General features: G+C 39.2%; 2 protein-coding genes across 2 annotated transcripts in view; both read left to right on the top strand.

Annotated features, from left to right (window-relative positions):
- The window catches only part of LOC108142603, a 31,746-nt gene that overhangs the window by 4,332 nt on the left and 5,596 nt on the right, over window positions 1–21,818 (top strand). The window contains exons 2-4 of the mRNA XM_017266573.2: window positions 12,804–13,205; window positions 14,351–15,586; window positions 16,644–16,774. Coding sequence (XP_017122062.1) covers window positions 12,908–13,205; window positions 14,351–15,586; window positions 16,644–16,774 — 1,665 coding nt within the window. The 5' untranslated portion in view covers window positions 12,804–12,907. The remainder of the gene's footprint in view (window positions 1–12,803; window positions 13,206–14,350; window positions 15,587–16,643; window positions 16,775–21,818) is intronic.
- Window positions 19,176–21,431, top strand: LOC108142604 (cilia- and flagella-associated protein 157). The gene has a single exon (XM_017266574.2). It carries the CDS (start codon window positions 19,311–19,313, stop codon window positions 21,102–21,104), a length of 1,794 nt encoding a protein of 597 aa, XP_017122063.1. The 5' UTR covers window positions 19,176–19,310; the 3' UTR covers window positions 21,105–21,431.

The following is a 21,818-nucleotide window of genomic DNA, read 5'->3' as shown; positions in this document are numbered from 1 at the left end:
AAAAAACGTCGTTTTTCGGAGTGACGAGTTTCAGACTGAAAATATATTGTTGCATACTCTTAGACACCTTTTAAAAAAAAATTACTCTGTTTTCTGGAAAATGTCTTGTCAGTTTACTTTACCAGTCGGTCACTTTGTTAATTTAATTGATGCTTGTATAATTGATGATTGAAATAAATAAATCATGGCGGTAATCATATTTTTCCTAAGTGTGGCAAAAACTTTTTGCACGGCTTCTCGGTCTCTTACTTTGCGTTTAATTGTAATTTTAACTTTTGCCATTTAAGTGTCAGTGATGTGCCATCTGGAGCGACTTGTCTGCACCGCCGGCGGAACCTTTTCCGCCCATTCTGTCACGCAGTGTTTGCCAGTCGCAAATGTTTTTAGTTCGGCTAAATGCAATTGTGGCCACTTCTTGCACTTCCTGCCAACGCACTTGTCGCACTCGTCTGCTTCACATTGCCAGCCCTGGCGTATACGCAATTTAAAGAGCTCTTGGCGAAGTGCGATAATTATCGCTTTAACATTATTAAAAAGTACTTAAACTTAACCAAATTGCTTTAATTGGTTCAGAAAAATTATGATTCAAGGACATTGTATGTTTCAAATTTAAAATATTATATGTTTTGCTTACCAAAGATTTCCAAACTCCTAATCAAATATTTACTGAGATTTTTGGCAAAACGCTTCTTTAAACAAGTATTTAAATTGAAATTTATTTTGAGGGGAGATTATATTTACCATATAAAGGTAAATAAAAAGAAATGAAAAAATAATAATCACTCTTTTCAAGGAAGACAATTTATGAGTATAAAATACCTGCCATCTAGGATTTTCATTTCAGCTAAACATATGAAAATACGCACATTCGCAATTACGCTCACTCCGGTCTTAAGGTTTAATTTGCAATTTATGTGACAATGGCGCGACGGAAACGGAATAATTTTCCATTTCCGGTGTGTGCCAACAAGAGAACTTGAAATACACGTTCGTGTGATTGCGTGTGTCTTTGAACAAGGCGAATAATCAGGGAACAGGTACAATAACACTCGACGTACTCCTCGAAAGGAACCTGGGGGACTTCTTCTTTTCCCCTTCCACATTCCACGTGGCAAGGAAAACAAGACTGCACGATTAAATAAAATACTTCCTAATAAAAAAACGAAAATTTAATTTACTTTCGGGGGCTGTCGGCTCGCAGCAAACATAAATCGAAGTCAACGAGGTGCCCCATTTCAGCAACACCTCCTTACAATCCTCCCAAAATTCAGTGCAGACGATTACAGAAAATTATATACAAAAAATAGCTAAACAAAATATATGTCTATATTAAATGTAAATTTTAGAGATTTTAAATTGATAATTCATTAAATATAAATGTGAAATGTAATTATTAAATATTTACCCGATAAATAATTAGGCAAAGAAAGAAATTTTTAACTAGTTAGTAAAATATGGAATATCAATTTGAACAACTCAATCAAATCAATCAATATAAAAATAAAAAAACACCAATATTAAATAGTTGTCTGATGCTAGTTAACCTAGTTAAACCTTTCGTAATTTAAAGTAAACAAAAGATTTGTTTACTCATCCCTGACAGAAAAAGCTGATCCATAAAAAATAAAGCATTTAAAGTATTATTTGAACTATAACATTTTATAACTTGTTGAAAAATAAATAGGTCAGTGGCTTTTTTAAACTAATACCATGCGTTTCAAAGCTTTTTTATATATCAATTAAATAAATGAAGCCAGATCTGGCTACAAAATCATCCGGACATTACAACACTCCTGGTGTCGCTTCCTCTGCGCTCATTACGCTCCCTCTTCCAGGATCCGGATGGAGGAGTTGTATATGGCGTGTCATAAGCTTCCACCAGTTACCCAAAACCATTTTCTTGTCCTACCACCGCCCAGGGAAAGGGGGCAAGAAGATTGGATGGGAGCCTGGGGGATGTGGGTGGTATTATGTGGGCTGGCGAAGGTGGTGAGACGCCATATTTTCGACTACATCTGATGCCTACGAGGCACGTGATGCTGAATATAATGAGAACAATTTTTATTTAAATTAGTTTCACCGCCGGACACTTGGCACAATTATGGATGGCCAGCTGGCAGCTGGGAACTGGGAGCTGCGAAATGAAAACTGGGTCCGGCGAGCCCGTCAATTGGTCAGTCACCGCGTGATCCGGCAGATATAGACACTCGTAAAATAAACTAAATGACCTGCTTTCGGCTGATTACTTTTCAACGTGCTGGCACAAAATACTTAATATTTCGCAATATGCCCGTTTCACTCAAAACATTTAAACTGTAAATGACAGAGGTATTGTTTAAAAATGGTTTAAAGTAAGGAAAATAAGAAAACTTGACATTTTAGGATAATACGATTTTTAAGAAAAATAGTTTTAAAAACTATTCAAATTTGTATAGATGATATTATTCGTAATCCAAAAAAGCAACTTAGTTTTACGTAATATTAAATTGATTGATGTCAATTTCAATCAATCTCAATATTAGGTAAAATTGATTTGCTCTCTTTGATTACGAAAAATGTCAAAATATATTTGTGACGGAATCACAATATAATTGCTTTTTTAATTTCAAACCACAACGTTCACAATAAAAGGACCAATATTAGATCGCCAAATTGAATTTAGGTGGCCTCGGTCTCCAAAATGTATGCAAGAACTTTAATGATTCTAATTTTTGTGCTTAGATATATTTTTAAATCTATGATCTAGTGGACTTAAAACCACAAAGTTTCGGGTATTTTTCATATCGAAGGATGCTCTAAATGGGCTGAGTCCTCAAAACATAGCTTGTTTTGGCCGGTGCTCATTATCGTAATGGATTTTTTTGGGCCGGGTGTTGCTTAGGGGGGTTTGAACGATGGTGTTGGGGGCAAATTCCATTAATCATGCCGAGCATACAGCTTTGAGGGCCGTGAAACTCAACCGCGGAATCAACAACAACAAATCAGGCAAAGGCGAATGGGCAAATAATGCCGCTTAAAATTTCAATGCCTCGGCATTATTCATTTCAGTCAAAGCCGTTATCGGAAATTAATTTTCAGAATCCGCTTAATGGTTAGCGAGTAGAAGCGGGAGTAAATTTATGAGTGTACAGATATGCGAATTAGGTTTTGGTATATTTTTCTTTTCAAAATTTTGGCCTCCTGTTTACGAGGGTTTCATTTTAATGAGCAACTAGTTGTAGCGAAAATGCCAAATAAATATTTTACGCCCTGCAAAATTTTAATATAAGGTTTTCCAATTAAGTTTTCATCTCTCAATTGAAAACGAATTGCTGAGTCTATGATGGCATTGCTTTGGCAAGTTAATATCTGTCCAGCCTATGGCAAAGCCACAAAAGTGCAGAAATTTACTTTGCGAAATAACACATTTCAGTCACGCAATATGGCGTCCAATTAAAGTATGTTCGAGAAATTCTGTGGAACTTTATGACAATCATTTCACTGCTTTAACGAGCCACCACCATAAAAATAATTGCAAATCGTACACAAATTATAGAAATTTGTATTGCTTTGACTTGCTGGCAATAACAAAGTGTTATTTAATTATTAAATATTTTATTGTGATGGTTGGAAATCAAATTGTTTCAACACTTTTTTCCATGTTATAAAATATTTTTGTTCATTTTAATTCAATGCTGAATTAATTGGTGTATAAAAATGATTTTTTATTTATGGTCGTTTTTAACCTTTCGAGCACAGAAAAACATTGTTTAATCAATATATATAAATTGTGACAACTTAACGAAAATACCTTTATCATATTAACTAGTTTTTATTTAATTATGTTTTTAATTATTTGTTTATTATAAGGCTTTAAAAAGAATCCTTTTTTAAACAAAAACAACAACAAATTATGATCGTTAAATGATATTAATATATATGTAAAAAAAAATAAATGATTTAAAATAAAAGTTATACGAACGCATTTACACAGCGTTTAGTAGCACTATACCATTTTTTTAATTTTTGCACTAGTTTTCCAACTTTTCAAGTGTATTAACCCCTTTTGAAATATGTTTTTTATCACTTTCTTGAATTGCACATTTTTAACTAATGATTTGGGAACTTCGGAATGTGGTTTCTGAAATCAGCAAAAACCCAGAAAGTCTGAAATTCTTTTCTGCACTTCACTTCGGTATTGTAATTAATCTAAGCTGACTTGCGTTTTGGAATACCGAGTAGAAATGCAGAAGAACTTAAAGAAGTAGGGCAACATATTGTTATCCGTTGAATTCATCGCTGAGCATGGACTCTGTTCTATTCGATTTGCCTTGATGAACTCCTTTGGAGTGTCGACTTTGCCTTCGATTAATGGATTTCCTTCGCTGGCTCTGGCGCCTGAAAGGCTGCCATAAAAACTGACAAATCAACTTCCAGCTGTTTCAGCGTCAACGACCACAAATACACACACACACAAATACAAGTGCGCAGCAGAAAAAGGATACAGTACCCACATACACACAAGAGCCTTAAGGGAAGAAGGACAGGATATATGGCGACATCGCTCCACGCAACTCAACGGGAGAGTTATGCAAATATTAATACTTTTCTTTTTTTTTTTTTTTGGTCTGGAACGCGATAAGGCAGGGGACCAACTTCAGCCTTAGTCTTCCAGATTCCTGGATTTCGGCAATCGAAAATCAGCACACAGAGAGTTTTCATTTTTGCGACCCTAATAATCCTCCCTTTCGCTTTTCTTTTTGCTGATACGCCGATATGTTTATCCGATCTATTTGGACGTGAGGGGTCGAAATGGAAAATTATAAATCTGGGTCAAAAGCAAATTGCTTGTAATTCATTTTTCCCATATAAAGACATTAGATGAGTATTATTCATGATTATGTGGGGTGTGTGCTTTTCTTATCTTGGGAAATGGTAACCAATTTCAATTTGCAAAAATTATTGTTTTTTTAGCCTTTGAAAATATGGGGTGTCCAGATTTATTTTGGATTTTTTCTGAATGTGTTAGGAAAGCAATAATAATTCGAGTGATATAATCATTATTAAAGAAAGAATGATAAATTTATTTAAACTAAGAAAGTTTTTTTAAGTTAAATGATTTTATTTATATTGAAACGCAAGTTGTTATTTATTTATTAATTGTGGGTATATAAAATACACATATTTAGCCTTTCTCCTTACATACATATTATTTTAGCTAAGAGGAAATTGTTCAACAATTAAAAGGCAAACTTTAAATTACAAAGTGCATCCATTTTCAATAGATAGATGAAACCAATACTTAATACACGTCTACTCAATATCAAATGTAAGCATCCTGTTTGAGATTATTGAGAGTTTAAGTTGCCGTTCTGAATGCACAGACAAGACTTCATTTGGCTTCACAGCGGTAATTAATAAGCCCCATCTTGGTATTCCGCATTCAGATGTGTGCATCTCCGCCTTCACGGATGCGGATCCAAAGTGTTGAGATGTATTCGGAGCCAACTTTATGGCACGAACAAAGGCGACAGCCACAAGACTCAGGACTCACCAAGACGACGCCCAGGGGCGTTCCAGGAGAAAGGCGGAGAAAGCTGCTCGGATTGGGAGTGCAGACAACAGGAGGCGGACACTGACAATGTGGCTGACTGATTTAAGTGCACATTTAGTGGCGCACGCAAAGCGAACTCGGCACACCCACTCTCGAGGACCCTGAATGTGGCCTGCATCTGTAGCTCCTCAGAACACTGGGCCAAAAGACAATATTTTCTTATAAAACTATTTGCTTAAAATTTCGTAAAGAAGTTCATAAACGAGTATTGCCCCAAGATTATTAAGGAAGAGCCTATAAATAATTTGTATGTCCTTTTGAAAGTCATTTGAATGGAGTCGAAAAATGCGGAATAATTTAAAATTTATAGTCAGCTAACTAGAAATCTTTCTTCTTGTCTAGAATCTAATATATAATATTTTTTTTATTTAAATATCATTAATAACAAATGACTTTCTATTTTAGAAAGTTTAAATTATGCTCTACCTCTATTTTCTTAATAACGAACACGAAAACTAAGCTTGAAAACTATATTAAATGCATTAAGCCACTTAATTCAAAACCCAAAATATTCAATACATAAGTATACACTTTAAGGTGAGATTACAATAAAGGACAAAAATACTTGATATTAATCTCAAATTTGTTATAGTTGTATAATTATAGTCCTTTGTCTGCAATTGCAAAGTAAAAATTCCAAATTTTCCCACTGTGTGTCTTGCTGTAACTGCCTTAGATTGCGGTCTAGTCACTAAGTTTCCTGTGCAGACGTCGTAGACGTTTATTAAAATGAAGTCAGATCCCCGGGTCCGACAGGTTTTGTGTTGCTGCCAAGACAGGGTTTTCAATTATTAAGTAGCACTTTCAGTGTTGCCACCGCTGCCACGGACGGGGATTGGAGGCAAAGGAAGCCGGAGAAGGATGCAGGACACCCTTTAGTGTCCACCTGCATGCAATACCGCCATTGGCCTCGGGCAACCTATAGAGTGGCAGTGGCTCCGTGTTCATGATGCACGGCTCGCTGCTGCTCTTTCATTTCCCTACACTGAGACAAATAACAGCGAAATAAATACTTTTGATTGATTGTAAATTTGTAATTGGATTTTAAATTAAATTTTAAAACAGAGACCAAAAGAATTTCAAATCAATCTATTTTTGGGTTTTGATAATTTTGAATTAAAATGTTTAAAAGTATGCAACAATTTGTTTTTAGGCCTAAAGTCCGATGGTAAACGTTGTTTTATTGTTCACTGCATACTTATAGACTCCCCCGTATATTGCTGCTTCAGAAATTCAACTTTTTTCTTGGAAAATTAGAGTTCATATGTATTAAGTTAGTCATTATAATTTATGTCTAAAATTTTTTCTTTGCCGCCCAGTGTATTGGAGGACTAGCACTACCCACTAACTGCCCATCTTTCCGAGGTGCTCCATTCGTCATGGGGCGGCCACTGCCGAGGTGTGGGGATAAGCCATCTTCCCCTTTATTCTAGGAGAAATGTACATACATATTATTTACCCTGTGGCATGTCGAGGTTCCCTAACTTCTGATGAAAGAGTTGCAAGTTTTGTGGTGACCCCCGGGGGAAGGTGGCTCCTGTTCCAGCCGTTCTCACCTTTATTTCCAGCCACTGCTCGGCGCCAACGTCAATGTCAATTGCACCAGGCACGCGAGATTGTTGCTGGGTTAGGCTACTCTTGTGGAAAATGCCACGCGATAAGGATGCAGTCTGGAGTCATTTTCGCCTCGCCAGGTTTTCAGACCTCTCCACTTTGACGGGCTAAATTGCCAGTGCATTCCCATGCCAGGGAACAGCCAGTTACTTAAATATTAAGTATGTTTGTCCTCAGTTTTGAACACGAAAATCATTACACGCAATGAATATTTGTATAATTTCAGTTTAAATTTATGATGCAAAAACATGAAGTACTTTAGGGTTAAGTTGGTAAATGGTTGAAGAGTCTATAACTAACTTAAGACATATATGCGAATGATATAAGCATGAATTAGATTTTTCTGAGTGGCACTCTAAATCTCATTGAATTCACAACCACCACAGAAATCACTAGGGACTAAAAATAAACAGTTCCAAGGTGTGTAAAAGTATGCAACAATAAGTTGTAAATATAAAGGTCCATTCCAAATATTATAACAGGCGATGTTAGCTTTTGTATTGCATACTTTTGGGAACCTTTTAGAATGATTTCAAATCCAATCATTTCTTTAGCAGCCATTTATGCGTTGCAATCAATATCAATTTTTATTTATTTGTTATTTATTGTACTTATTTTTAAACATGTAACTTTGTTCGCTCTTAAGGGAAGAACAATCGATTTTCTTTAAAAATTAATTTGCGTTTAAAAGGACAATTCTTATAATGACCCTCGACAACAGCGATTGTTTTTGGTTTTGTTTCGTTGTTAAAAGGCGGTCCACCAGCTGCTGGATGCACTTGAACGATTCTGTGGCTGATGTCGCAGTCATTAAAGGTTTTTGTGGTTTTGGTGTCAAGCACAACGTCTGCACCACCCCGCCCCCTCTTCAAATTGTTGTGTTTTAACCCTCTAAAGACCTCGCAGCTATAGCACACTTATTTTGGTCCTTTTACTTTGGGTGTCGGGGCTTTCAAGTGGTAGTTTCTGGTAGACGATCCACAATAAAAAATTCTTTATGGATAGTAAAGATATTTATTACGTTTTAGTAAATCATTATCTTTGAAGCGATGGTTGGTAAATTTCACTGGTATATGCAAGCTTTTTTGTTTATTTTTCTTTTTTTTGTCCCCCCAAAGAATATTCTGATTTTGCTTAGATAATTTTCTCATTCATTAACTAACTCGGTTTTTGCTTTGCTTTCACAAAAAGCCACTCTTTTTTCTGCCCTCTTTGCCAGAGTGCTGGAGCTGGGAAATCAAATTTTCCTGCCTTTGTTTTCCTCCTGTTGGACATGGGGCTTACCACCTCTTTACTATGGCATTGTTCAGTTGACTTCCGCAATTTCCCTATTTACTTATCTTTATTATTTGTCCAAATGAGCAAATGGTTGGTCTGCTCTCCGAATACGAATGAGGTCCGTTTCAGGTAATTACATTCCAGTTTTTCCCCGCCGTCCTTTGGGGTTTATTTTTAGTTTTTTACCCAATTGCACACCGCATTTGTGGGGCAACAGGAGGGTCGAGCAGGGGAAATTTTCCAGGTGGTCCAGAATGAGGGTCGCATACGGGTGGCCAAATGGACTTTTAAGTGCAGACTCAGCTCGTTGGCATCCTTGGCCATTGATTAAGAGTAAACAGAGCATGTAAATGTTTGGATATTCAAACTGTGCATTTTTTCTTTGTGGCTGAATTTTTGCGCAGTTTAAAGTTCCCCCTTCCCCCAAACGTGTGTTTTGTGTGAGCATGCCAGAGTCACCCCGAAATGTTGAGCGAGTCAAAGCGGAATTCAGCATTTTCCTCGCCCACAAAGTATAATGAATAACAGCACTGCCAGGGAGCGAAAACGGAGTAGAGGGTGGAAAAGCTGGTCGGCCACACGCCACCCAGCATTCGGGGCATTGACATTTTGTCTATCTGCAGGATAGAGCCCTCAGCCCAGGACTTCCCCGTTCCCATATCCACTTCGATTCAAACTCCCACTCTCGGCAATTCCACAACAGGCTTGCACCATAATTCTCGGGCCGCCATCGCTTTGATTTTCCGCGCTGCGACAATTTCGCAATACTAGGCCGGTCAGTGATGCACTGAAAGAAATTGTCTTAAGCGCGCTTTACAAGGTTTATAAGGTTTTAATTTTAGTAAGTGACGTGTGTGACAAATAGTTTAAGATGGCAATTACATGTTTCCAAACATACAATCAGTTTGATTCATAGAACGGACAATAGCTTTTAACACGACCATTAACCTTAAATTGGCTTACTTTTTACCTCTATCATTATTTTAGCGCCTTTACAGATACAGATACCCAATCGTGAGAGTTACAAACTTATAAGTATAACTTGCAATAATTATTTTTTTATATCAAAATTTATATTCTTGCTGCGAAGGAGACATAACCGAACCTATAAAGTATAAGAATTTTTGACCAGCATCACTAGAAGAGTCGAAATTATAATACCCCCTCCAAGGTACGATAAATTTAAACAAAAAATGTAATTTCTCTATTTTTGATCTTTTTTTTTAATTTTTTTGACATACTTATTAATAATTTGATAATTCTCAGATTTACGCTTTTAATTTTATTCAAATCGGAAAACGATTTCATATAGCTGCCATTGAAACGATCGAAAAAATTAGCTTCCTTTATTTTATTTTATTTTATATCCAGCTGTTCCATTTTTTCAGAAGAGCATCCAATACCGAAAACCAATCATGTACTTATATTGTGTTATCTATTTTTTCTAAAAATTAAAATATGGATGCACCGTGCAGTAACAACTATTTCTTTGAGTGTCGATATAGCGAATTAGCGCTCTCCGCCGGGTGGTAACTGGTTGGCAGGATAACGGCCGCTTCAAAGGACCGCACAGTGCAGTTAATAGTTTTCCAATGCCTCCCCCGGCACACACGCATTACCCCCTGACCTCTGACCTCGGATCGCCCACAGCGACACCGATAATCATGTTGATGGGCCTGCACTATTGAACTAAGGCTATGGCCACCCCACGAAACTTTAGCCAGCTTTGGCAATTCTAAATAGGAAAACAAAAAAAAAATGGAAATCGACTCTGTGGGCTCTCCGCTTTCAATTTGGTGGAAATGTCTGTTTCTGTTTTCGGGCCCTGTGTTTTGTTTCCACTACATTTCCCACACTTTCCCAGTGCCCTGGATGACCATGGGATTTGCCTGTAAGTCGACCCATTTGCACATTCTGGTGGAGGCAAACTGATGTGGCGCGATTGTTTGCCAAAATTTATACGCGACTTGTTGGCGTTTTCAATTCGGGGGTATATTTAGGGAGAACAAATTGTTAAAAGTGTTAGTACTTTAAATGTTTTAAAGTCAAGTCAAACATAAAACGAAATTTCAAAGAAATTAAGCTTCTAAGAATGCCAACGAAATAAAAAACCTTGTTAAATAAGATCAATATTTATATTATCATTCTTGGAATATTAGATTTTATTAAAGATTCGAGGAAAAACATAGTATAATTTTAAAATTATACAAAAATTAAATGAATATTCCCATTAATTTAATTTTTCCTAGTCTTAGCTTTATTATTTATTTGAAGATTAAACTTTAACTTGCGATTAGATTAGATCAGTAAAAGAAGGCTTGTTTAGTCTCCAGTAAATGAGTTTGTAAACTTGAGTCCTTATCAGTTGTCTAAATGCAAACTTTTTGAATAGAGCAATCGATTTCAAAAGGGAGTGAAACGACATTGAATTGCCATTTATGTACAATCAAGGGTTTCAAAATCTTCTCAAACGAATGAACAAAACATCGTCGGTTAGGGCTGTTGAAACTGGCTGTAAAAGGCGTTGGCTACAACCAACTGTTGTCCATTTCGGACCCATTCGAAAGCGGCTTACTGCGAAGGGACGCACGTGTGAGTGTGGCAATTGGCAGGAGCAACTCATTAGCGCAAAGGGCGTACAATGTGCCTTATACCCATATAGCCATAGAGCCCTATAGCATACATATAGCATCTGGCCATCGGCTCGATCCGTGCGTGTCCGCAATTAAGGTGATGAGAAGGGGGGCGCGAAGCAAAGGCGAAGGGGGTGTGGTCCGTACATATCCCAGTGACGCGACAGATTTCGCTAATGACTTTGGGGGGGATGGTGGTTATCCACTAGATTCCCTTCCTGTGCCCTGTGCATCAAATATCCGGCGCTAGCCCAACCTGAACCACCTTCGGAACTTCTGTTGATGAATCGAAAAACTACTGGAATTAGATGTGCATGTCGGCAAATTACTAACCCCCCTTCGCCCAGCCAGCTGATGATGTATCGCCGCCCCTGGGTTGGGTTCAAAAAGTTGTTAATATTTTATTTGTGGCAGATTATTTAACTACGGAGGGCCCACATAAGCAACACACTCGAATCATAAAGTTCACCTTTAAAAAGTTTGAGGATAGGTGGATTTTATGACTTATTTGAAGAAAAGCGTGGAAATGCAGTGTTTTTAAAATTAAAATCGCCTTTAATAAAAACGCTTGCGTAATAAAAACACATTTTTTGTGAATCTGTTTCTCACTAATTGAATTTCTTAGCCAAGATTAAATCGCTGCTCATAGCTAAGTTATATATATACATAATATAATATATATAATATATATATATATATATATATATATATATATATAGGTATATTTGATTGTAAATGCTGTTTTATGTCTATGGAATTTCAATATGACTTTACAGCTGGGAACAATAATAAATAAAGAGCTTAAGACTCTGTTATTAGACTCAAATCATTTGGATTAACCTATTGTCAAAAAAAATGTAGACGAGTCACAATTTCCGTAGGTATTGTCTAGTCACTTCGACTTCGTGACTTTTCTCCTTTTATGTTTGTTTTATTCCTTTGTTCTGGACCATAACTTTCGATGAAATTGCATTGAATTGTGGAAATAATCGCCATAAAAATGTTTCGTGCACGACTTGTAATTGGTTTAAGAATTTATGAGGGTTGATTGTGTTTTCTTTTTTTCTTCCCCCTTCGAAATACATACAGGCATAGAACTCAGGTCATATATATGGGGTTTAGAGTTAGGGTATGGGGAGTTTTTATGCTCCGATAGGGGCCATTGACACCCTTTGTTGTTATGGCTTTACTTTCGAGCTTTTTTGTCGAAATGACATTTGAATTGTTCAACTTGATGCTCTTTAAAACCCCTTTGAAAGTTGTCAGGTCGAGATAAAGGTCAATCCCAGCGATGATGATTCATACATGCGAAATAATTGACTTTTTTGTGAAATTAGGGGCTTACATTTTATATTATTAAAGCTGATAAGTCCTTCTGGAGTAAAAGGAAAATAATTATTTTGTTATATTTGCTGTAAAAATATTTAAGATTAAAGTCTTCAATGGTTTTAAATCAATTTGACAATAAACCAATCTTTAAATTTAAGCCAGGTGTGATCATGTGCTTGGGAAATATATGAATTACATTACATAAGTTTCAAGCTTTTGAAGTAGATTAAAATTCGGGAATGAAAAATGATGTCGCCGTAATAATTTTGTTAGCCAATCTATAGATGCAAACCTCAATTTGTCTTGAATTTGATTTGTGTATCTTGCTGTAACGTCAACTTTTTTCTTATTTTCAGAATATGCCTGGCAGGTAGATTTCTGCTTTTCCCCCCAACGAAAGGCCAACAGCACAGCAAATTTTCTTCCTGGCGATGAGAGCTTAACAAATGACACTCGTTCTATGAGGGATAGGGATTGGAGCCATCTTCCATCGCAATCGCAATCGCAGAATGTGTGTCAGCGACGTGGAAGCTACACAATCCTCCCACTGAGTGGCAGCAGGAGATTCCTTAGACAGACACCTCTGATTCAATCGGCAGCGGCAAAGAAAACCAAGGAAATGCGGAAAAACTCAAAGGAAATGGCAGCGAATCGCAGGCGAAAGAAGACAATCGGCATGCTGACATCGGGACTAAAATCAGTAGTCAAGTGGAAAATTATTGTATCATCCATAATGTTGCTCTTATTAAGCGGGACAAGTGAGTGAAACTCATTTACAACAGAACGTCTGACTGCTTCTGACACATTCGTCCCTGAACAAATACACTTGTAGACCAACATGCGTATGCGTATACGCAATATTTGAACACGGAAAGTGGTTGCATCAGTAGCCATTTCGAATTGGTCAAATAGGCCTCTTCCTTCCGCAGTTGTTTCACCATACAAATGCATCTGCAAAATTTACTCAAAGTTTACTAATTTCCATCTCGTATATTGATTTACATAATCGCACTGAGTATACGCATGGTGGGTTCAATTGTTTGAGCTTTTGTTAAACCAACAAATGGAAGCAGCTTGTTTTGAATACCCTTTCAAAAAGAATTTAAATTGATATATTTTAGGGGTTTTACGGAAATCTAGTACTATATATTCCGTATATCTACGATTTTAGGATTACTTTTTTAAATCTTATTCTTCAATTGGTTTTAAATCGTTTAGGGAATATTATAAAGATTCTTTTGGTTTTGTGTTAAAATTTCGGGTAAAAGAGATTTCTGTGACACCCATAATTGTGTCGAATTTAAAAGTTTAAAAGACTTGCAAGGAAATTAAAAAAAAACAAACAGTAAAAAGACATTCTCACTTAAAAACATTTTTTTCAAAAAAATAAAAACAAATAATAACACATTTAGCTTGCCAATACATTTTAATTTAACATTTTTTTATCTAAAAACAATATTTTTTTAAAAACTGAACATTTAAAAGGATTACATTTTCTGTAAGCTCAAAAGAGCACACATTTTTCATTAAACAAATAGTAATCTGGAGGGGAAATGTTTTGTTAAAGAAGAGAGTAATTGCTCTTTGCTGTCCCGGATCGAATTTTGCCCCATTGTTTCTTGTTTTGCTTGCATAATTTGTAGCCGTGGGATCTGTTGGATGCGACTCAATTTACACGACCGGGGCGGAGTAAACAATGGCAAACGGCTCTTGAATGGGGCCAACAGAAGGCAGCGACACGAAATAAATTACAAGGATTTATAAATCTTATCTTTGCTCCCTTTTTTCCCTTTTCTCGTTCCATGTGGTTCCTGTGAATCCTGTGTGCGTCCTGTTTGGGTCCTGTGCCTCCTTGCCAATTGTCGGCATTGTGTGCTCCTGTGTGCTGCGAATCCGACAAAAGGTCACGTGCTGGCGGTGCGAAAGGGTCGCCTGATGTCCCCCAGCTCGTTCACCGCCCTCAGCGGGGACCTGCATGTGCAGATCCAGTTCGGTGGCAACGAGGTGTCCCCGGAGGAGGTCGGCAACGGCCCGGCCACCGAGCAACACTTGAGCACTGACGGGCGGGACTTGAGGACCGGGAACAACACCATAATGAGCACTTTAGTCATTAGCAAAATCATTGATGACGCTGAACCGTCGCCGGCGCAGGGTTCAACCCCTTTGGCTGCCATTGCCACTACCACTGGCACTGGCAATAGCGCCACCAATAGCAGTCAACTGGTGCTGCAGCGAAGACGCAAGGAGGTGATCCAGAACATACCCCTCTTCCCGGACCCGCGACTCAATGTCACCCAGGTGACGGTGCCGTGCCAGACCTTTTTGATCGGCGGTCGTTACGAGATGCAGGTGGTCAGCAATTTGAAGTCGGTGAACCGGAGCGAGGTGACCACCACTTTGGTGCCGGCCCAGGACGAGCGACTGCTGCAGACCCTCGACGTTCGATGGCCCAGTGCCGAGATGATAGTCAGTCCGGTGCGGCTAAGGACCTATCCCAAGCATCCCGTTGAGGTGACGCTGCGCTTTCCCGAGGTGAACTGCAACCAGTCGGCGGGTCTGGCGCTGCCCGAGTTCTGGCTGGAGCTGATCTACTGCGGCAAGGAGCGCAGCTGCAGCCGAAACATAACCCGCTCTAGTGTCCTCTTCGCAGAGCAGATACACGGCTTTCCCAAGAACAAGAGCCTGCGCCTGGGCTGCGAGCTGTTCGGATTGGCCGGCAACTATGCGGTCCAGCTGCGACCCATGGTGCCCGCCCAGAATGTGCCCACCACCCGGCGGCTGCTGAGTGTCGACTGGAGCGACGAGTTCGTGTTTAATGTGTACGCCCGCAGCATCTTTCCCTGTGATCCGCACACCGGCATCGGGGTGCTCTACGAATACCCCGGCTGCATTCTGGAGCAGGGCGACCGGGTGCGGCTGTATGCCAAACTGCGGGCCGATGTCGCCTCCCTGAAGCCGCCCACCTCGCTGCACTATGTAGCCGAGCAGCGGGTCGTCAAGAGCCAGCACTCACTGTACTTCGCCTGCGACCTCTTCTCCGAGAAGTACGTGGAGTACTGCTTCGTCTACGTCAGCCAGGCCATTTCCGGAGCCGTGGCCGACGTCCGCATGGACTGCGTGCCCACGCTGCCCGTCAGCGGTAAGTCGATCTCCATGTCCATGTCCATATCCACCTCCATGTCCATGTCCACTGGCCATTAAGTGCGTATTAAACATCATTAAAAGGAAAATCCCAATTAATTCGTATTTAAATAATGCGCAACATTTTCTTGCGACTGACTGCTTACTACACTGAAATTTCTAAAGTGACTAAAATATTTATATGCAATTTAATGAAATGATTTTGGTAGACCCATGACTACGCAAGCCAGCTTATATTGTTTCACCAACATTTTTTGTTGAAGACTTTAATTCAAATTGCTTTAATTAAATTATTATTTTGCCATTAAAGTCAATAATATGATTTATAACTTAATTGAAATTGTATGACAGCTTTTTCGTTATATCGAAATTTCTAAAATGAAATTTTATATGCAATTTTATGAAATGAATTTGATAAATCCATGTTTGCAGCAGCCAGCTGATATATTTACTCCAAAATTTTTTGCTGACGACTTTATTTTAAATTTCTTTAATTAATTTGTTTTTTTTACTATTGAAGTCAATATTATCATTCATAATTTAATTCAAATTGTTGTATGCCTGCTTTTTCGATTTATCGAAATTTTTTTTAAAATAATTAAAGACAAGACATGGAAAATGCAATAACAAAATGGCAAATAATTTGAATATTTTAATGGGTCATGGGTCTAATCTTTGTTCACCATGAATTTCAATTAAATGTTCATCAATTCCATTATTGTTTTAATATTGAATTCAGTAATTAGATTTACCGAACATTTAGGTTATAGGCCACATATTTTGTTAGGCTTAAAATATTAATATTTATTTAGATTTATATTTATAACAAATTTTGGGTAAAGTTTATTACCTTACATTGTTGTATTTAGTTTTTGTTTGCCACGAGCTTTAACTTTTTAAAATGGACTTTCATATTTATCCAGCACTCTAAAGGATTTTAAAAGCTTACAAAAAATGAAACAGTAAAACAATTACCATCCTTTTATAATATGTATAGTTAAAACTTACTTTATAAATCACGAATGGATTAGCTTATGACAGCCCTCTTTCCGCAGATTCGGATACCGGTGGCTGGGGACCTTGGAGCGAGTGGACTCCGTGCTCCACGAATTGCCTGGGAGGAACCCGGAATCGCTACAGGTTTTGCGATTCACCACCCCCGCGATATGGAGCCAAATTCTGCGAGGTATGTAATGTGACCCCTGAAAATAACTCGGTAGATTAACCTCTGAGCGACCTCTGCCTCCATCTGATTAGATAAACGTTAGTAGTAATAGTCAAAGTTTGATTGAGTGCTCCGAGAAATGATTAATACTCCAGCGCATCTAAGCGGAAGCATCAAGACGATTTCAATAAGTGCGGAACTACAACTAAAGACAGGCGAACTTCGCCCGACTCTGGGGACTCCCTTTCCCCGGAGATTGCTTCCAGTTTAGTTCACAGTTCACTCGACTTTCCTACACTGAGGAAATCCGTGTCTAGTTGATTGACATATACAAGTCGTGAAGCTTTTTAGGCATTCGATAGCTCATATACTTACATCTTTAAAGATTCTTTACAAAATAACACTAAGAAGATATTCTAAGGTCCATGATATGATCTTTTATTCTATTTTATTTATGTCTTTTTTTACGCCTTAGGTTCTACGTCCCAATAAAAATACTTTTAAATGTAGATAGACTAAAAACATAACTACAACTAGCTTACATCTGCTTCTTAATAGTGGTATATTAATTAAAATTTATAGAATCAACATTTTATTAGAAATAACTCTAGCTTTGTGCTCTTTTCAGACTAGGTATATTTATAAGATAGTTTTAATATTTATATTTAAAAAGGGAAGTACAATTTATTGACGTTAAAATACCTATTTAAGGCTGGACCGCTTTTCCCTTGCTTTTTCTATAGGAGCTAATACATCTTTGTGTTACATTTTTTGTTTTCTGAAACTATTTCTACTTGATACCAGCACAGTTTCTTTTCCTCTAACAAATTCTGTATTTTAAAATGCGACAAAATTGCTTTGATATTAATATGAGAAGCAGAGTTTATACAACTTAAAATATTATTTTTTTCCTAGTTACGTTTAAATGAAGATTTGATATTCCCATAAAAACAAACCAAATTAAAAAGAGCTAAGATGATTTCTTTTAGTGTATTCCTCTGGGGCAAAGTAGAACTATTTCATTGTTTTTGTTTGTGGGGCATTGGAGGAGTGGGTGTGGGAGTGGGAGTGGGTGGTGGCTTCGGTATGGCATTGTATGTTGTCTGCGAGCGTGTTTCCACACTGCGACACTTGCTCCAGATTGCGTGGGGAATTTACGACGTTTCCGACAATTGTCGGCCTACTACGCCGCTTTTTATCTTGTTTCTTTTGTTAAACTCAGTGGAACACTGAACCTTCTTCAGTACCCGGCGCCCAGCACCCGCGCATTTCATTATCCAAAAACTTCCGGCATCAACATCCAGCGATAGGGGCACATTTGCCCGTACTTTGCCAACTTGTTCGGAACAATTACAGGCAAAGTTTTTAAATGTTCTGCGCACTTATTGCAAGTAGTTCTTACACGGGAGTTGCTCCACATGGAAACTGGAAATGGAAACAATGGCATTACCGTGGGGCGACAACAATTGTCTGGGTGTGTCCTGGGTACTGGGTACTGGGTACTGGGTACTGGGTCCTGGGTCCAGGATCCACTGGGATGGCGATGCCGCCTCCACTTCCATAACAATTTGCATTTGCCCCTAAAGAATTGCTCGGAGGCGTTGCTGCCATGTGTGTGTACAAATATTGCGCCACGGGCTATTAATCAAACAAAGCCCCGGCACGACGGGCACTATTTGCTCTTAGAAAACACGGGAATAACCTTTTGTGACCACCGCAGCACCACAAACTCAAATTAGTGGCTTTTCAGTGCCACTTTAAACGTTTTGAGGCCAGAAACATTTTGCTTTTTCATGATTTAGTCGGGCAAGGCACAAACAAATTTAATTCAAATAAAATGGTTTTTGTTTTTCAGCAAATATAGCACAAATTTAGAGGAATTTATATTAACATGTTTATTGTAGAATACATAATAAAGTCTAAATTTGTTTTAAAATATATAAATCGGGCTTACGGTTAGTAACATTTTCAATGCTAATCCAGAAAGCATTATTCCCTTTAATCTTCCAGCTCTTAATAGTCCCTCTAGACTAGTAAAGTTTTTATTATATTTTTACAGAAGTAAACAGCCATGTACGTTTTATACTTTTTAAAAATATCCATTGTTAAAATATGCGACCACGCGTGCGTAAATATGCGCCAATGGAATTTTGATAAAAACTATTATTAAAATCACAAACCGCATATTTGAAAGTCTTTAAAAATGTGAGAATAAATATTTCACTTTTTGGGCAATAATTAAATGAATAAGTTTATGTGTCAAAGCTTAATTCGTTGTTTACTTCATTTGTTAAAATCCTACAAGGAAGGTTAGCTTTGTGGTTTAAGTCTTTTAAGCCATCAAAGGTCAAAGGGTAAGCTTTGAAAAGCTTTTATCGCCTTGACAACGGTTGTTCAACTTGTTGTTATATTGCAGCTTGCCTTATTAAATTCAAACAAAGAACGATGAGTGCACAATTTCCAAATCATAAGCAATGACATATGTTTCAAAAATCACAAATACACGACAAAATTGTTAGACAGTCGAGTCGAAAAAGGATAGGAGTAAGCCTTTAAGATGCCGCCAAAAGTCAAGAAGGAGAAGAAGGATGTGAACAAGGTGACCCAGGTGGACAGGACCTTCTACGAGCTGACCATCACGGACCTCAACCAGAAGCTGGCCCGCCTGCGATCCCACCTGACCAGCGTCGATGAGTCAAATGTGACCCTCACCGAGAAGCTGCGCGAAGTGGAGTCCGACGGCGTCGATGTGGCCGCCCACTTGGAACGCACCTTGGCCGAAAGAAACAACTCGATTACTGAGCTGGAGGAGCGCCTGGTGGAGATCACCAAGGTGCGCGATGTGGAGAACAAGCTGGCGCAGGAGAAGATCGGCGATCTGGAGGCCAAGTACAAGGCCATGCACGACCAGCTGACCTCAGAGATCAAGCTGCTCAATGGCAAACTCAACTCCCTGGACGAGTTCCGCATCCAAAGGGATGTCCTGCTGGCCAAGTTCGATGACCAGGAGGCGGAACTCAATGAGCGCGAGAAGGACCACAAGGAGGCGCTCTACAACATGGAACAGCGGGCGGTGGTCGAGAAGGATGCCCTGAAGAAAGAGGTGGAGCAGAAGCTGCTCCAGGTCTCCGAGGACTTCACTCGCTCCAGTGAGATCCGCAATGCCGGCTACACCCGTCGCCTGATCCGCGAGAACATCGCCCTGCAGAAGGAGATCGATTTGCTGGTGATGTCACAGATTAAGCTCCAGCAGGCCTACACCAACCAGAAGTCCAAGCACAAAGAGATGGAGGAGCAGTACAGTGCCCTCGACCAGATCAAGAACGAGCTGGTGCGCAATTCGGTGAACAAGATCAAGATCATCGAGGGCCTCACCCAGAACTACGAGAAACTCAAGGCCAAGTACGTGGAGGTGTTGCGCTACAGGAAGGCCTACGAATCCCATCTGCAGGCGGAGAAGTGCCAGAACGTCAAGCAGAAGGATGCGGCCGGCAAGCTTCGCACCCTGGCCAAGCGTATGGAGATCGTGGAGCTGGAGAACCGGAGCCTGGAAGTGGTTCATGCCCAGCACGAGATAGAGATTACCCGCTTGCGTGGCGTCATCCAGGAGATCAAGTGCACGGTGCGTGATGCCATTGTGGCGGAGCAGGCGGCCAAGACCTTCCCACAGCGATTGGCGGAGGCCAAGGTGGATGATGCGGCTGTGATAGCCGAGGTCCGCGAGGAGGCCATCTCCGTTTGCAGGCTGAAGCGGAGCGACCTGCTCTCCCAGCTGCTGACCATCGTGAGCTCCCATTCGGAGGAGCTGCCGAGGACGCCGTCGATTGCCTCCATTGGCAGTGCCACCTCATCGCTGTATGCTCCCGGTAAAATGGGCTTCATGCCCGTGCGACCCAAGCCAACGCCATTCGATGTCTTTCGCAGCGAGGTCATCGACCAGGAGCCAGATCTCACCGTTCCGGAGGACTTGCAGAAGCTCAAGGCGCAGGATCGGATGATCGTGTCGCAGCGCGGCGACGAGAACTCCATCATCGACGTGGAGTTCGGCACCACTCTGTACGTGTCGTCGTCGCGCGAGGACGACCTCATCGAGGTAGAGGAGGAGCCGCTGGAGGAGCCGGAGGGCTCCAGCAGTTCCATGTCCGTGAAGAAGGCCAGCAGCGAGGGCTCAGTGGCACCGCCCGGAACCGCCCCCCTTGCCGCTTCCGTGTCCTCTAGGGACCTGAAGGCACCCAGTATCGCCACCATGGACACACTAACGGGCGCCTCCAAGCTGACGGGCATCACCAACGAGGAGGAGGCCGGCGAGGAGGGCGAGGAGGAGGACTTCGATGTCCAGTTCTTCTATTAGTCTGCAAATTACCTAGTTGTCTGTTCACTATTTATTCCACTTTTGTTGAGACTTCAATAAATATCTGCAGAAACAATTGCCTTTTAAGCACATCAAAAAATATACAAGACGGTTATATGAGAAGATAAATATATTATATGATATGATATTAAAATTCAAGTTCCAATCAGAACGGCATACTTGATTGTGGAGTATGCCAGTATTCACCTTTAAAAGTAACACTTATTCATGTTTTTTGATATGCTTAATATAGATCAGATTTCATTTTAAATTCACCATTGAGGATTTATTATAACGAATAACGAATAAAACGTTGTATCTCATTAATTGCTTTTCTTGCTAAATTGGGGCTTAAAATTAAACAATTTACAATTTATGCGAACAATGAGGAAATTTATATGTGAACTACTGGAATAACGTTTAATTTTAAAAGGCAAGCCAAAGTTTGTCTTATAATAACATAATAATCAATTTCTATTTCTTAAAATATATTCAAATAAATAATAAAGCTATACCTTTATCATTTTCCTAATGTTCCTACAAAATAATCATCCGATTTTAAAACAATTTAAGCCGTATATTTGAAATAATAATATACAAATAGATAAATAATAATTTTAAACTAAAATTTCTTTTTGTTTAATTTTTTTTCGATTGTTCTTATAGTCGTCCGATCAGGCTTGTACCGACTTATATACAACCTGCAATTGAAAG

Source organism: Drosophila elegans, unplaced genomic scaffold (genome assembly GCF_018152505.1).
Source record: "Drosophila elegans isolate 14027-0461.03 unplaced genomic scaffold, ASM1815250v1 contig_208, whole genome shotgun sequence".
Lineage (NCBI taxonomy): Eukaryota > Metazoa > Arthropoda > Insecta > Diptera > Drosophilidae > Drosophila > Drosophila elegans.
Note: the sequence above shows the minus strand (reverse complement) of the source record. Positions and strands in the feature narration are given on the sequence as shown.

Excerpts from the sequence above, each read along its gene's own strand:
- LOC108142604 (XM_017266574.2), top strand. The coding sequence starts at position 19,311 with ATGCCGCCAAAAGTCAAGAAGGAGAAGAAGGATGTGAACAAGGTGACC.